The 15789-nt window shown below is 57.5% G+C and overlaps 1 protein-coding gene across 37 annotated transcripts in view; it reads left to right on the top strand.

The window, feature by feature from the left end:
* The window catches only part of CNTN4 (contactin 4), a 730703-nt gene that overhangs the window by 538541 nt on the left and 176373 nt on the right, over positions 1-15789 (top strand). For all 37 annotated transcript variants that reach the window (XM_089305698.1, XM_089305711.1, XM_051831894.3 and 34 more), the window contains one exon: positions 2375-2470. In XM_089305698.1, the coding sequence (XP_089161824.1) occupies positions 2375-2470 (96 nt within the window). The remainder of the gene's footprint in view (positions 1-2374; positions 2471-15789) is intronic.

The raw sequence follows: 15789 nt of genomic DNA, 5'->3' as shown, positions 1-15789 counted from the left end.
AAGGGACGAGGCAGGATCCATGTCTTCAAGCTCAGGAAGCCGAGTTCAGAGTCACCACACATCTCCTCATTTTCTTTCCTGTTTCTTAAATTCTTCCTGCAGTCAGGAACTAGGTTGGCTTTCCCTATAGGACATTTGACCTCTGTTATCTCTTGGCTTTTGATTTCTCAGGCAACTCTGGAAGCTGGATGGTGTAGGTGTACAAAACAGTAGACAGCTTGCTCCAAGAGTGTGTGTGCCAGCGTGACAATTCAGATTCGGTGTCACTTTTAGGGATAATAGTTGAAAATTCTAATTCTGTAAGAAAGTTCGGAAATCTCTGGTTTAATTCCTTCTGATGACATCTCAGACCGTATCCTTAGAGAAGAAAAACACCATGTTCCACTTTTATCTGATGCCTGGCGAATTAAAAGGAATCCATTACATTAGAAACGCAGTGGAAATCCCAGCCCTGCGTTCTGAGCCTGTGCCCTTCGTGTGCCCTTCGCACACCTGGCCCCTGGCCGCCTCTGGCTTGTCGTGACCCAGTGGGTGGCACCTGTCAGCTCTGCCTCTCAGACGCTGCCCCCCACCCCGCACAAGCTCTGTCCTCACTGTTTGCGGCCTGAGCCTGACACTCCCTGGAAGTCGTATTTGTGTGTTAAGTGATGAAAACAATCATGTATACACTCAGATTTTCCCAATCCCAGAAGATACTGGTAATGAAGACGGCGTCACTTCTTTAATATCCCGAGTGTCCCACTTTGCACCTGCCGGAAGTGTGTGCTGTTTGACCTCCCCCGCCTGCTTACATCACTCTGCCTGTTGCAGCTCTGGGAGGATTATCACGCAGTCTGGGAAGCAGGGAAACACTAATTCTGAGTGGCACGCAGCTAGAAATTGACGTTGAGGACCCATGAGAGGACGCCCGTGGCCCTCACTAGAGTAGCCGGTGTGGAGGCGGCAGCCACATGGAGCTTGCACTGTCTCTGCGGTGGGTGGGGGCGGCCAGACAGGGCGTGCACTGTCTCTGCGGTGGGGGCGGGCAGATGGAGCGTGCACTGTCTCTGCGGTGGGGGCGGCCACACGGAGCGTGCACTGTCTCTGCGGTGGGGGCGGCCAGACGGAGGGTGCACTGTCTCTCCGGTGGGGGCGGGCAGACGGAGCGTGCACTGTCTCTGCGGTGGGGGCGGCCAGATGGAGCGTGCACTGTCTCTGTGGTGGGGGCGGGCAGACGGAGCGTGCACTGTCTCTGTGGTGGGGGCGGCCACACGGAGCGTGCACTGTCTCTGTGGTGGGGGCGGGCAGACGGAGCGTGCACTGTCTCTCCGGTGGGGGCGGGCAGACGGAGCATGCACTGTCTCTCCGGTGGGGGCTGCCAGACGGAGCGTGCGCTGTCTCTGCGGTGGGGGCGGGCAGGCGGAACGTGCACTGTCTCTGCGGTGGGGGCGGGCAGACGGAGCATGCACTGTCTCTCCAGTGGGGGCGGGCAGACAGAGCGTGCACTGTCTCTGCGGTGGGGGCGGGCAGACGGAGCGTGTGCAGCACTCAGCGGCTGCAGTGGTCCCCACGTTCAGTGTGCGGTTATTGAACAAAAGAGAAATGAGACGTCACTTAAAGCAGCCCTTATTGAGAGCCTCTCCATCTGGGAGAGTGGGAGAAGGGGTGTGTTTTTTGAACAATAATGCGTCTGTAACTTTATTAGACGTGTTTCTTCTGTTAACTCCGTTTTTATTGGCAGCTGCTTGTTTACAGACGCCAGCTCTGACCTTTGGCTTTGTCAATGTCGTCTCGCTAATCAGACCTGGTTTCCTTGAAGGAAAGGAATGTCTTCCCCAAAGAACCAGGAACAGTACTTTCTAGATATCTAAAAATGCGTAGGATTTTCAAAACAGTTCTGCATTCTCCACTTCTCCACGTGCATATCTGTGGCGATGTCACGCGTGTGAGAGGGACACGGTGCTCTGAAGCGGAGGGAGCAGGAACCGCCCGTCTCACGGTGGTCTGGGGGTGTCAGGAAGCCGGCGACGCCTCCTGATTCTGCTGCTCTGTGTCGGAGACGTCTTGGGGAAATCACTTCTCCACGTTTAAACCTGTTTCGTCACCTACAGCTGCACATCCCGTAGAATTTTCCAGACTATTGGAAATGTTCTGTGTGCTGTCCCCCGTGGCGGCCCCTGAGACGTGGCCAGTATGTCTGAGGAAATGGATTCTACCTTTCTGTCGTTCTAACAGTGTACACCTAGAGAGGTGCCTGTGACAGCGGCTGTGCCACAGGCGGTATCTGTCGGGGGCACGCGGCACGGGCGTCCAAGCACCCTCTGGGCACAGATGCTGTCCCGGGATATTTCAGCACGTTCAAGTTCAAAGACGTTTTCTCTTCTTTCTTCCCCAGACCTGGAGAACTTCAGGACGCGAACAAGAAGCACGGTGTCGGTCCGCCGAGGTCAGGGGATGGTGCTGCTGTGTGCGCCGCCGCCCCACTCTGGAGGTACTGTTGCCCTGGGCTGCTCGCCCCGCCCACTGCTGTCGCGTGTGCTGAGGGCACGGGGTCCTGCAGAGAGTCCCGAAGCCCGTCCGTGCCCGGGAAGAGCCCGTGTGCGTGCTCATCTCATTAGGACAGGAAAGCACTGCTGCCGACTGCCTGGCCGCAGGTGGGGACACCGTGGCCATCACAGTCCTGGCTCCAGGAAAGCAGCGTCACCACGCTGCCGGCGCTTGTCACAACGTGAGGGGCAGCGGGCGGTGGCCCTGCCCTGGTTCACGGCCTTGCTGGTCTGGGGAGGGACCTCTGAGAACACTTCTGATACCTGTGCGTGGGTGTTTCTGCTCCGTGGCCAGTTCTCCAGCTCGCTGGACACCAGCTCGGTGTCCAGAGGTTGAATCCCACAGCAGCAAACGCTCAGCCTGTCGTCACCAAGGCTTTACCCCCAGAACTTCTGACGAACCGGTGACAGCCTGAGAGTCCCCACAATGCCCCTCTAGGGCCCAGTGATTCACCGGAGTGGCTCACAGAACGCAGGGGGAGTTCGCTTGCTGCCCTGGTTTGTCCACAAAGGACAGGAGAGTGGGCGCGTGTGGGCAGCCAGAGGACGAGCTCTGATGTGTGAGATCAGATGGGCCTGAGCCAGGACCTCTGTCCCCTGGAGCTCCGCGCAGTCACTGGCCAGGGCTCTCCCGCCCCGCCGTTTAAGGGTTACGGGGGAGCCCCACCGCGCACGCTGAGTCATGCAGTAGCCACTCTTGAGAGTTCGGTCTGAGTTTAGTTTGCGATCTGCTGTCTCTGTTACTGCCTCATTTTCTCTTTGGCGTTGTATGCAGTTAAAAGAGCGACCTTTTTGGAATTTGGCAAACACCTTGTTAACTGCCCCTTTCCCATCTCAAGCCTCGGCTGAGAGGCCCAGCAGAAAGTAGCCATTGGTAGGATAGCTGAAAGGTGACTCCCCCAGTACTGCCCGCAGGCCCGCTGGAAGAGCCAGGGGACGCCATGGCCACGGCGTTGCTAGGGCTTGTGGCCTTTGAGGACTGACAGAGCATCCGAGTCTGGTTTCAGGGGTTTGGGTTTGGCTTAGTCAAGAGTTTTTTTGCCTTCAAGTGAGTGTCAAAAGCACTAAACGTGGAGTACAGCGTGGGGCTCCCAGGCCTGGGTGTGGTTCACGTCCTGATCTGATTTGGTCGAAGCAGAGTGAAGTTGTGCGGGCCCCACCCTGCTTGGGTGTGCAGTGAGCAGGCGGTGGCTGCCTCCGAGCCCTGACGTTGCCTGACTGTCGCGCAGTAGAGGCCGAGCGCCTGACTGATCTGGGACGCTGGCGCTGTCGAAGGCCTCGCCTCGTGGGGAGCGGGAGGCGTTGGGGCACGGGTGAACCCCGTAGCTGCAGACACACACGTGCATTCTGTGGTTCTCACGGAACAGCACGTCTCGTCTCACGGTGGAGTCTGAGAAGTGCAGTTGGGAAACTTCGTTTATTTCTGCTACATCTGCCTCCCCCTCCCAAGGCGTCTGTCACCTGCCTGCCGCTGTGAACTGCACCCTGTAGGGACACCTTTTCAACAACACCAGGGCGCCCTGGTGCGGTTCCCTCTCTGGGACCAGCAGAACACAGGAAGTGGTGCCGAGCTGCCACACAGCGGACACCTGAGTGCTGTCCGTTCCCCAGGGGGCATGAGTGACGTCCCCCGCAGTGCCTGCGTCAGCAGTCAGGCTCTGAAACCCGGCCTGTGGGCTGCACTGACATCCAGACAGCGTCGACGGTGACAGCAGGAATGAGTATTCTCGTCATCGGCTCTCAGAGACCACATGCGCAGTGGCTCGTGAGCCAGGCAGGCGGGGCCGGGACGGGATGCAGGGGAGCGGCTCAGACCCCCGCCCTGGGGCCGTGGCGTCCCCGCTGCTGGGGTGCAGCCCCTCCCCATTGCTGTGAACACTCCTGCGTGGGCTGCACAGCAGTGCTTCTCTCTCGGCTTCTCTGCGCTCTGTCCCCTCAGAGCTGGCGAAGAGGCCAAGAGCTGCTGGACACACTGGGCGTTTAGACCAGCATATGGTGTCCTGGTTTCACTGTGACAGGTCCTGCCGAGGAAAGCAAACACATCCGCGTGGGCCAAGGCGCGGCCTCAGAGCCGCAGTGCGGTGGCTGCGGTCCCCTCCGGGAGCCGTGGGGTTTCGGGACTGCTCTTGGTGGCGCAGAGATGAGCAGCTAGTATCCTTTGTCAGGAGCGTTTTGGGGCAGCAGGCTTCCAGGCCCCGCCAGTCCCCGTGAACAGCGTGTCGGCCGTCTCCTGGCTTAGAGGCGTGATTTCAGGGGGTGAAGTTGTTGATGCAAACGCCAGAGTGGGAACCACTCCTGCGGGCTCTGCCGGGCTCTTGGGCACCTTCACGTTAGGAACAAAAGCAGTTGGGGTGCGGAATGTTCCTTCGCCTTCTGCCAACTCCAGGGTCATCTGCCGGCAGGAGCTCTCGGCCGTCAGTCAGGCTCTGCTTAGGTAGGAATGGAACTGAGGTGCTTGGAGAGTCTTCCTTCCAGTGGGCTCAAGAGGCCATGTTACCCATGGCCACATCCTTCCCAGCCACCGTATGTCACCCAGGTCCTCGCCACTCCACGGCGGCCCCCGCATAGGCAGGGACCTCACCTGGGGGTTTGCTAAGGAGGAAGAACCTGAGGCCCCACCAGGACCCCCACTGAAGCAGAACCCAGATTGTAGCAACACCGCCAGGGCCGTGCACAGGTGAGGTGTGAGGAGCGCGGGCTGCAGGGGCCGTGCACAGGTGAGGTGTGAGGAGTGCGGGCTGCAGGGGCCGTGCACAGGTGAGGTGTGAGTAGCCCGGGCTGCAGGGGCCATGCACAGGTGAGGTGTGAGGAGCGCGGGCTGCAGCAGCCGTGCACAGGTGAGGTGTGAGGAGCGCGGGCTGCAGGGGCCGTGCACAGGTGAGGTGTGAGGAGCGCGGGCTGCAGGGACTGTGCACAGGTGAGGTGTGAGGAGCCTGGGCTGCAGGGGCCCTGCACAGGTGAGGTGTGAGGAGCCCGGGCTGCAGGGGCCGTGCACAGGTGAGGTGTGAGGAGCCTAGGCTGCACCTTGCGCTCCCCATACCTCTCCTGTGATGGGTGGTGGGCGGCAGCCAGAGCCAACCTGGTCCAAGTGTGAAAGCCATGCCCATGCCACCTTCCGCATGGCTGTTCCCGTGCGCCTGGGGTGGGGTCCCTGACACTGGTCCTGAGGCCTGGCTGACTCTGGGCTGTGCCAGGTTGAAGAGCCACTTACTCTGATCATCCAGCCCTGCCCCAGGGCACAGTAGTGGCTTCCACGCCACCTGAGGACCAGGCCTGATCACGCTTTGGGTCGAGCATGTGGACTTAGGAATTTAAAGTGACGCAGGCTTACCTTCAAGTTCATGCGTCTCTGTGCTGGCATGTAAGGAACGGACGGCCGAGACACGTCTGGCTGCTCTCCGGTGCTGGGGTTCACAAGCCTCAGCTCACGTCTGGCCATCCCCTCCCGCAATGTCACGAGCAGAAATGTGGCTTCCCTGGGCGTGAGAAGTAGAAAACCTGCTGGTCCTTACGGATCTCAGATGCTGTGACGCAGCCCCGGGCCCGTCACAGTTGGATCCCGTCCGCAGGGCCCGGCCCCCGAGTCCTCATGGTGGTGTCTGAGCGTTCTTTAGGCAGCGGCAGTGCAGGAGTCGATGTTACTTGTCTTCCGGTGCTCACAGCCGTCCTACAGGTGTCTCACAGCCAGGGAAATGGAAGCAGAGACCACGCAAGGCTCAGGCTAAGCAGCGGCAGGGTTGGGTGACTGTGGCCCAGGACACCCCAACTTTGCACACAGCAGAGAATGGTGGCGGTGCTCACGGCGCTCGGTGCCCGTGCTTCCTGGGGCCTCTGCAGGCCAACTCGACTGGAACTCCCTGCGGGTGGTGGGTTTATGGCATCGCAGATCGTTCTAGAAGCAGCCCAGGAGACTGCGGGTGCAGCCCCAGAGGAGGGTGTGGCCCTGCCCTCCAGAGTCCGTAGCTCTGGTCCCTGCAAAGCCTCTCTGTGCAGCTCCCTGCAGGATTCGCCTTTGTTCGGAACATACCCATGCTGGCTCTGGGGAGAAGCATAGGCGACTCGGCCTCCCCGCAGCCTGGTTATCCCAGCTGGGCCGTCTTGTACTTGCTGAAGGACACGGGGGCGGGGGACACCCACTGCCCGTCCCGGCTGCCCTGCCACCCCGCCGTGCGGCGCTGGCCGGTTATGTAACTTCTCGGGGCCCTGCTCCTCACCAACTGCAGTGTCTCCTCCCACACCTGCGCCTTCAACATCAATGTCACCTTCAGAGCCGGAACGGCCCCGTTTCTTTCTTAGTCCAAACCATGCTGACAGGTCACTGAGCCAGGACTAATCTCGCTGTGCTGGAATCCAGCATCCACTGTGCTCAGAATAATCTTCAAGACGTGCACACGCTGGGCAAGCCGCCAGCTCTGTGTGACGCCCCCGTCCATGCCCTGTTTCCCTGCCCTCCCTGAGCTGGTGCTCAGGCCTCCAGCTCTGTGTAACCTTAGGTTTTCAAGTGTGTCCTTGTCTGCGCCAAATACGACCCACGTCCTCACAGTCTGGTTGCTACCCTCACATGTCACCCCCCCTGCACAAACTGGATCCCATTTCAGCCCCACTCCTCGTCCCCAAACATAACATGATAGCCCCTGGATTCTAGATACGGCTGAGATCCCCCCCTTGCAGCTGCTGGGCCCCCACCTGCCCTGCCAGACCCCCTCGGGTGTTGCCGTCGGCCTGGTGGGCCCTGTGGCTGCACCGCCGGCTGCGCTCAAGAAGCGGCCTGTTCCCTGCTCTCCCGGCCTTGCCGCCCCTCCCCCAGCCGGCCTCCCAGCGGAAGCCTGCAGACCTCTCAGCACGAAGGCAGCGCAGTGCGGTCACCTGTGCCCGGCAGACGTTAGCCGTGTGTCACGTGCGAGGAGAAGACGACACTGTCAGTGCGGCAGCGAGCGGATCTGAGCGTTGCTGGTTGTATTAATTAGAGGTGGTTTGATTGTTTCCATTTACCTGAGCTTGAGATCAGAGTTAAAGCGCATATATGATCCTTCATGTACATTCATGGAATATACATTGTTCACATTTGTTGCCCAAGAGGTTTCCTGTGAAACTGTTAGGAACACAGAGCTGCTCTGGCCTTGTGGCTGTACTGCAGTGCTCACTTAGCCCGTCTCCCCGCACTGGAAAGTTGCTGCCACAGACGCCACGCAACGGCTGAGGCCAGTTCTACGAGTCCTCTTCTCGGGGCTCACCCTGTGTCCTTGTTCCCGTTGGCGTTTTCTGCCGAGTGCGGCCGGCGGTGCCCGGGCTCCACGTTGTTTCCTTAAAGAAACAGCATTTAGGAGGGCCAGACTTTCGATCTGACACTGGGAAAACACTGAGGGTTGCAGTGCTGTAAAGAAACAACCCATGAAAGACTGTAGATGGTGTGGAGCTGGCCAGGCACCAGTTTACCCTCGTGGAGGGCGGTAAGGGTCCCGCTCCGAGTGTCCTGCTGTGATCGGTCTCTGTGGTCCTTGAAGGGACGGGATTGAGCGAGCTCACGAGGGTGAAGATGTGGCGTGGACTCTGTGGGCGGTGAGGGCAGGCACTCAGAGGTAGACCCGGTGTTGTGTTTATTTTGCTGTGTGGGGCTGTTTGTGCTGTCTGTTTGCTTCTCTGCGTAAGTCAGGAAGCCCAGGGGCCCCGTCGCGCATGGAAAGAGAAAGGCAGCGGCGAGGCCGATTCGGCCCGGTCAGGGCAGACTCCTCAGGAAGAAGTGGGGGCCACAGCCACCAGGCAGGGCAGGCAGAGGGCGCCTCTCCCCCAGCCACCAAAAAGCACAGCAAGCCTGCGATCCAGGCCCCTTCACCAGCCCCACGGAGGCCGCGGGTGGACCTAAAGGGGGCCTGGGCACAGGGCACCGGGCCAGTGCCTTGGGGAAGAGACCAGGACAGGACAGGCTGTCCGCAGTGAGCGTGTGAGAAGGGGTGTCTGGGAGCAGGGCCTGAGTGTGCCTCTGAGGACGAGTGTGGCTGCGCGCGGCAGGCCTGTGCCCAGCTGAGCGCCAGCTGCCCCCAGCAAGCAGCTCTCAGTGAGGAGGGGTGCGGTAGGGACTGGGCCTGCATCAGACTGGGGGGCAAGTGGGGGTCCTGCTGTCCAGGGGAGCCTCCTGTCACTGCCCCAGATTCTCCAAGCCCAGCTGAGCTGGTGCGTGAGGCCCCGGACCCTGGTAGACCCAGTTTTTACAGCACTTAAATTGCAAGTGGGAACAGCGCCACGGGAGCCTGAGTTTGGTCCCTCGCAGCCGCCCTGTGTGAAGTGAGTTCGTCACCTGCAGGGAGTGGAAGACCACAGGCGTCCGGTGAGGCAGGGTGGAGCTCGCTGGCGGCCGGGGATCGCAGGAAACGGGGTCCTGGAGGGTGGACTTGGAGCCTCCGACGGGAGGTGATGCAGCCGTGTGCTCCCCGCCTGCCTTCTCCTTTAGCTGCAGTGGCAGACCGAGTTTTTTGTTTTTGTTTTTGTTTTTTGACAGGCAGAGTGGACAGTGAGAGAGAGAGACAGAGAGAAAGGTCTTCCTTTGCCGTTGGTTCACCCTCCAATGGCCGCCGCGGCTGGCGCGCTGCACCCGGCACACTGCGCTGATCCGATGGCAGGAGCCAGGTGCTTCTCCTGGTCTTCCATGCAGGTGCAGGGCCCAAGTACTTGGGCCGTCCTCCACTGCACTCCCTGGCCACAGCAGAGAGCTGGCCTGGAAGAGGGGCAACTGGGACAGAATCCGGCGCCCCGACCGGGACTAGAACCCGGTGTGCCGGCGCCGCAGGCGGAGGATTAGCCTAGTGAGCTGCGGCGCCGGCCAGAAAGGGTTTTGAGCTGTTCTGCATCCGTAGCAAATCCAGACCGTCCCGCTTACAAATAGATGTGGCTTGATAAATGCATCTGATTAAATATCTTTTTTATTCAGTAACGTGTAGAGGATCATTCAGCATAAAAAAATAACCAATTAATTTCAAGAAATTGTTTCTCTAGCTCTTTTTTTGTGTGTGCAGTTGTTTTCATGTGTTTTTTGGGTAGAAACCAAGAATTTTAGTTAATGACAGGCGCTTGGTAAGCAAGTGTTTTTGTGCATAGTAGACTGAAATTCAAGCTGGGAAGTGTGTTCTCCTTTATGGGCTTCCCCACTGCACACACAACTACACACACAACCATACAACCACACATATACACACACACACCACACACACATACACAACCACACACATATACACACAACTACACACACACACAACACATATACAACACATACACAAACCTCAACCACACACACAACCACACATACACACGTATACCACATATACACAACCACACACACACACCCCAGAGATTATCCCCAGACTTGGCCCTTCTAACTGGAGGCCCGTTGATCTGCCAGAGTCAGACTCAGACACGTGAGGACCAGACAGGACTGGCACCCGGGAGCAGGGCTGAGCCATGAGGCTGGAGGCTGCGCAGCCTGACCGCTCCCCTGCGGAGTCGCCGCACGTGGAGCCGCCCTGTGCAGAGAGCGGGGAGGCGGGCGCTGTGTTGGAGCAGGTGCTGGCAGGGAAGTGTGCCGTGCGTGCAGCAGGGTGCTACTAGGGGTGTGGCACCGGGACGGGAAGATGAGCAGCCCCGTGCTTTCCACGTTAGCCTGCCGGAGAATTTCACAAAACATCCAGTGAACAAGCGCTGTTTTGATGCCGTGGGAAACGTCCCCTAGGAATCCGGTCTTTTCATCTGAAAAATAAAAAAACAACAAGCCGTTGTTTAGACGCCTATTCAGGGGTGCATCTGTTTCTGTGGGGTCAGCGCGTCACGACACTGCACTGAACTGGGCAGGATAGTGGGCAGCGCAGGGAGCTGGCCGAATCCCAGGAGTGTGGAGCTACACTGATTTGGAGCTTAGAAAGTGGAGTCAGAGCCACGGCGTGTGTGCCACAGTCAGGGGTCTCACATCTGTGAGTGTCAGGCACAAATAGGTTGTTTTCTGAGGCATGTGTGTATGCATGAGTATAGAGACATATATGTTACATAGAGGTTACATATGTGTGTATAAAATATGCGTGCATAAACATAGTGAACACTTGCCTGGTTTAGTTTTCAGACATTTAGGAAGAAAACTAAGACCAAAGAAAACTGCGTTTTGCAAACGAAGTTCACTTTGACTTAGAAAGGAATTGTGGCGTTGTGTCTGGGGTCGAAGTCCTGGATTCTGTGCAGTGTCCGGTGCGTTCCAGGAGGGAGCTGTTTAATCAAGCGGCCAGGCATTCATCAAGGACAAGCAGCGTGTGTGGGAAACTTCCTGTAATCAGTGGAGGTGGCTTGAGTTCACCTTATCCACTCGTGGTTGTGACATTTTAAGTGCACGGAATACTTAGAGAATTGCAGATGAAACGTGGCGGCTGTAGCGAGAGCAGTTCTGCCTGTGTCCCAGACAGGAGATGTCACGCTCTCAGTCCCGGGCTGGCGGGGAGATCGTCCGCGGTGTTTCTGTAGATGCCAGTGGCTCAGTAAGCAGTGGGCACCATCGGCACCTTGCCCGGAAGGCTCCTGCCCCCTCCAGCGGTAGCCCACCCTGTCAGCCCGCATCCGTGGTGAGGTGACACAGGCTCACCGTCCCCACTGTCAGCACCAGCCCCTCGCAAGGAGGGTGTGATCAGCAGCTCCGGGGGAGTGCGGGAGCCTGCAAGGCAGCACAGCTGGAGAGGGAGCTGCAGGTGGCACTGCGGGCTTTCTGCTGTCCCGAGGAGCCTGACTGCGCGACGTTGTTGGAACTGGCGTGCTTCCCTCCTCCTACCTTCCAGCACGTGCCGCAGACGCCTCGCAATGCCAAGGTGCGTGGGCTGCCGGTGCCTGCAGCCCGGTCTTACCGTGTCACACACCCAGGTCTGCCTTTTGAAAAGGCTAACAGCATCTTAACAACAGAAAAGCATCTGACTGTAGGGCCGTGTTTCTTCCATTTGTGGTGTCCAGCTACTCGGAATGAGGCAGGGACGGCACGCCTCTGCCGTCAGCGTGGAAGTAGAGAAGGCACTCCCTGCCTCCCGCCCGTGGGCCCTGCTGCCTTGTGGGCACGTGCTCTGCACCTGCCAGCCGGCTTCCCTCTGAATGTGCAGCCCCGGATCGCCGCACTGGAAACGGCTGTGCCGGTGACCCGGGATCGGGTGCCCGTGGAGGGTGCAGTATTGATTCCAAGGTTGAAGAGAGTGACCGATTTAAAAAAAAAATTTTTTTTGGGAGGGGGGAAGGCAGACAGAAACAGATGCACAGACAAGGAGAGCTCCCATCCTCCGGTTCACTCCCTGGATGCCCTCAGTGGCAGGAGCTGGGCTGAGGCTGAACCCAGGAGTCAGAGACTCAATCCCAGACTCCCCCATGGGTGGCAGGACCCCAGGGAGTTTTGTCATCAGTGCTGCTTCCCCGGGTCTGCGTTGGTGAGAAGCCGGAGTCGGGAGCCAGTGCCAGCCCCCCCCCCCAGTGTGGGATGCGGGGGTCTTAAACCTGAGGTTCAGCACCCACTCCTTAGACTGCTTGTGAGAAGTGAAAATGCGGGACTTTGCAGAACCTCTCAGACACCAGGCCTGGGGCAGGCGCTGCAGATACAGGAGGGAGCAGAACCCAGATGGCCCCTCCTGCCATGCCACCTGCCGGTGTCCTGGGTCATGAGAGGCGGCCACATGGACGGTGCCGCGTGCTCTCAGGTGGGGCGGGGGGGAGGGCCAGAGGCCGTGGAGTCCCAGCAGAGGCTGGAAGAAGTGGCTGTGCAGCTTAGCTCTGGGGGGTGTGTGGCAGGAGGCAGAGTTCTGGAGAGAACAGCAGTGCTGGGTCTGGGTCAGACCCAGAGGAAAGCAGCTGTCATTTTACCCTACAACAGAAGATTCTTTCTGGGTCCTTGGGATCTTCCCGAGGCAGTAGAGACAGAATGGCTGTCCCCTGCCTCAGACTGAAGTTGTAAGATGGGGAACGGATCTGCCACACGGGAGGCTGGGTTGTAGCACAATCGGTGCGCATAATCAGAGTGAATTAAAAGCTCCATCCTGCTGACCTCAGAAAACAGTGACGGACAGGGCGGAGACCTCCTGGTCTCCCATGGGGTGCAGGGCCCAAGCACTTGGGCCATCCTCCACTGCACTCCCGGGCCATAGCAGAGAGCTGGCCTGGAAGAGGGGCAACCGGGACAGAATCTGGTGCCCCAACCGGGACTAGAACCTGGTGTGCCGGCGCCGCTAGGTGGAGGATTAGCCTAGTGAGCCGCGGCGCTGGCCTAGTTTATATTTAACATCATCACATCCCGTGCCACGTCAAACACACTGTGCTTTCTTATCTTGGACAGGAAGTAAAAGGTTTGGTCTCCCTTATTTCATTAATCAGAGAAAAGACAGATCTAAGGAGAAATGTAAATGAGATGCGTCCCATCCGAGTGGCAGAAACACAGAGGTTTCTCTTCCACATTGAACCCAGGCATCTCCGGCTGATAGAAACCTGTGTGATCTGACCAAAATTCAATGGCATAAAATACCTTTTTCAGACAAAGTATTGTTCACATATAAAAATAGGAAATTGGGCCAGCACCGCGGCTCACTAGGCTAATCCTCCACCTGCAGCCGGCACCCTGGGTTCTAGTCCCGGTTGGGGTGCTAGATTCTGTCCCGGTTGCCCCTCTTCCAGGCCAGCTCTCTGCTGTGGCAAGGAGTGCAGTGGAGGATGGCCCAAGTACTTGGGCCCTGCACCCCATGGGAGACCAGGAGAAGCACCTGGCTCCTGCCTTCAGATCAGCGCAGTGCGCCGGCCCCAGCGACCATTAGGGAAGTGAACCAACGGAAGGAAGACCTTTCTCTCTGTCTCTCTCTCTCTTGCTGTCTAACTCTGCCTGTCAAAAAATAAATAAATAAAAATAGGAAATTGGACATATGTGACATTTTTCATTAAAATGCACAAACCACAAGGAAGACATCCTGCTTACATTATTCTAAACATCACAAAACGTAGGGTCAGATACATGAAGCTGCAGATCTGGAAGAGTGAGGAGAAACCACTAAGAAGGGCTCTTATTGACCCTTAGGCCACGTAATTAAACCCAGGGCGATGGGCAAGCGTTTATCCCAGTGGTTAAGTCCACGTGCCTGGGCCCAGCCCCAGCTCCTCACCCCAGCTTTCTGCTGATGTGACCTTGGGAGGCAGCAGGGATGTCTCGGGGTGTGGGGTCCCTGCCTCCCACGTGGGTGACCTGGATTGAGTCTCTGGTTCTTGGCTTCAGCCACCCCCACCCCAGCCATTGTGGGCCTTGGAGAGTGAACCAGCAGATTAGCACTCTCCTCTCTCTGTCTCTCTCTCTGTCTGTCTCTGTCTTTCTTTGTCTTTCTTACTCTGTTTACCTCTCAAATGAATTAATTAAAATTTAGAAAAACAAGAATTTGAATAAGGTACAGATTGTCATTTTATTGTAAACAGATTATTATGTGATTTACTTACAAGGGTCTCTAATTTTTAATCGAACATATTAAGCCAAAAAATTTTAAATGAAATTATACAGGCCAAGCCTTTATTTCTGCCATAAAGCAATTAAAGAAGAAATTAGTTACAGATCAACTTTACGCAATCACGTTTTTTATTTTTTTTATTTTTTTATTTTTTGACAGGCAGAGTGGACAGTGAGAGAGACAGAGAGAAAGGTGTTCCTTTTGCCGTTGGTTCACCCTCCAATGGCCGCTGCAACCAGCACGCTGCGGCCGGTGCACCGCGCTGATCCGAAGGCAGGAGCCAGGTGCTTTTCCTGGTCTCCCATGGGGTGCAGGGCCCAAGCACTTGGGCCATCCTCCACTGCACTCCCGGGCCATAGCAGAGAGCTGGCCTGGAAGAGGGGCAACTGGGACAGAATCCGGTGCCCCGACCGGGACTAGAACCCGGTGTGCCGGCGCCGCTAGGTGGAGGATTAGCCTAGTGAGCCGTGGCGCTGGCCAATAACGTTTTTTAAAACTCAACCATCATATTTCAAATATTTCTGATGTCTACTCAAATCAAAGAAAAGCAGTTACATGTATTAGAAAAATGAAAGAAATGAAACCAGAGACATCTCCACTTATGAAAAATAGAGTTGGAGGTAAATTAGTAACCTCAAATTCATGACTCCACAGGGAGTTCTGGAAATAACAGTCACTTGCCTGCCCGCGTAGTCCAACAGGAGCACGTGGCAGACCAGAGGGAGTGCAGGCGGGCAGGGTCAGAGTTAGGGAACGGGGAAGCAGGAAGAAGAGGAGCAGATGTGCCCAGGGGCCGTGCAGCCCCAGCCAGGAAGACGAGGCAAACACGAATGACAAAACTGGGAACAGAGAAGAGTGTACTGGCCTAGACTCCCGAGGAACCGCTCCCGACTCCACGCCGCTAGGACGTACAGGAGGAAGGAGCGAGCTCCAGGCGACACGCTCGTTACAAAGCCCGACCGGGAAACCGGCACGGCCCACGCGGCCGAGACCCACTTCCTCCGGGTGCACGGCCATGCGGCCGAGACCCACTTCCTCCGGGTGCACGCCCACACGGCCGAGACCCGCTTCCTCCAGGTGCACGGCCCACGCGGCCGAGACCCGCTTCCTCCGGGTGCTCTGGCCTGTACGTTTTCCAGAGAAAGTCACGCAGACTTGAAAGGCAAACCCCATATCAGATCACTGTGTCAGAGCAAAGGTGACAAAGACAAGACAGAGGCTTGTGCTGTGGAAAGAGAGTGATCCAGGCAGCAGAGCCCAGCAAGGACGGCCAAGGGCAGAGGTCTTGCTTGTGAGTCTTAGTGACACTTAGGTCATAGATGGCGCCTGCTTTACACACGGCACCGCACCTGTCCCTCCCAGCCACCTGCAGGGGAAGCTGTTAAATATCCCATTGTATGCGGCTTCTCAGCGAGTCGTGAGCAGCCGTTCAGGACCCGTACCGGAAATGGGGAACAGTTTAATGGTGCGGGTGACCCGGAGGGAGTCCAACAAGCCTTTCTTCAAATCCTTCTCACGTCCCAGATTCAAATACAAACCCAGGGTTTTGGTGCTGTGGTGTAGCAGGAAAAGCCGCCACCTGCAGTGCCAGCATCCCATGTGGATGCCGGTTCAAGACACAGCAGCTCCACTTTCTATCCAGCCCTCTGCTGTGGCCAGGGAAAGCAGTAGAAGATGGCCCAAGTGCTTGGGCTCCTGCATCCACGTGGGAGGCCCAGAGGAAGCTCCTGGCTCTTGGCTTCGGATCGGCACAGCTCTGGCCCTTGCAGGCAATTGGGGAGTGA

This window comes from Oryctolagus cuniculus, chromosome 10 (genome assembly GCF_051225735.1).
Source record: "Oryctolagus cuniculus isolate XC-2025 breed Fujian yellow rabbit chromosome 10, ASM5122573v1, whole genome shotgun sequence".
Lineage (NCBI taxonomy): Eukaryota > Metazoa > Chordata > Mammalia > Lagomorpha > Leporidae > Oryctolagus > Oryctolagus cuniculus.
The sequence above is the reverse complement of the archived record's forward strand: the minus strand, read 5'-3'. Positions and strand labels throughout refer to the sequence as shown.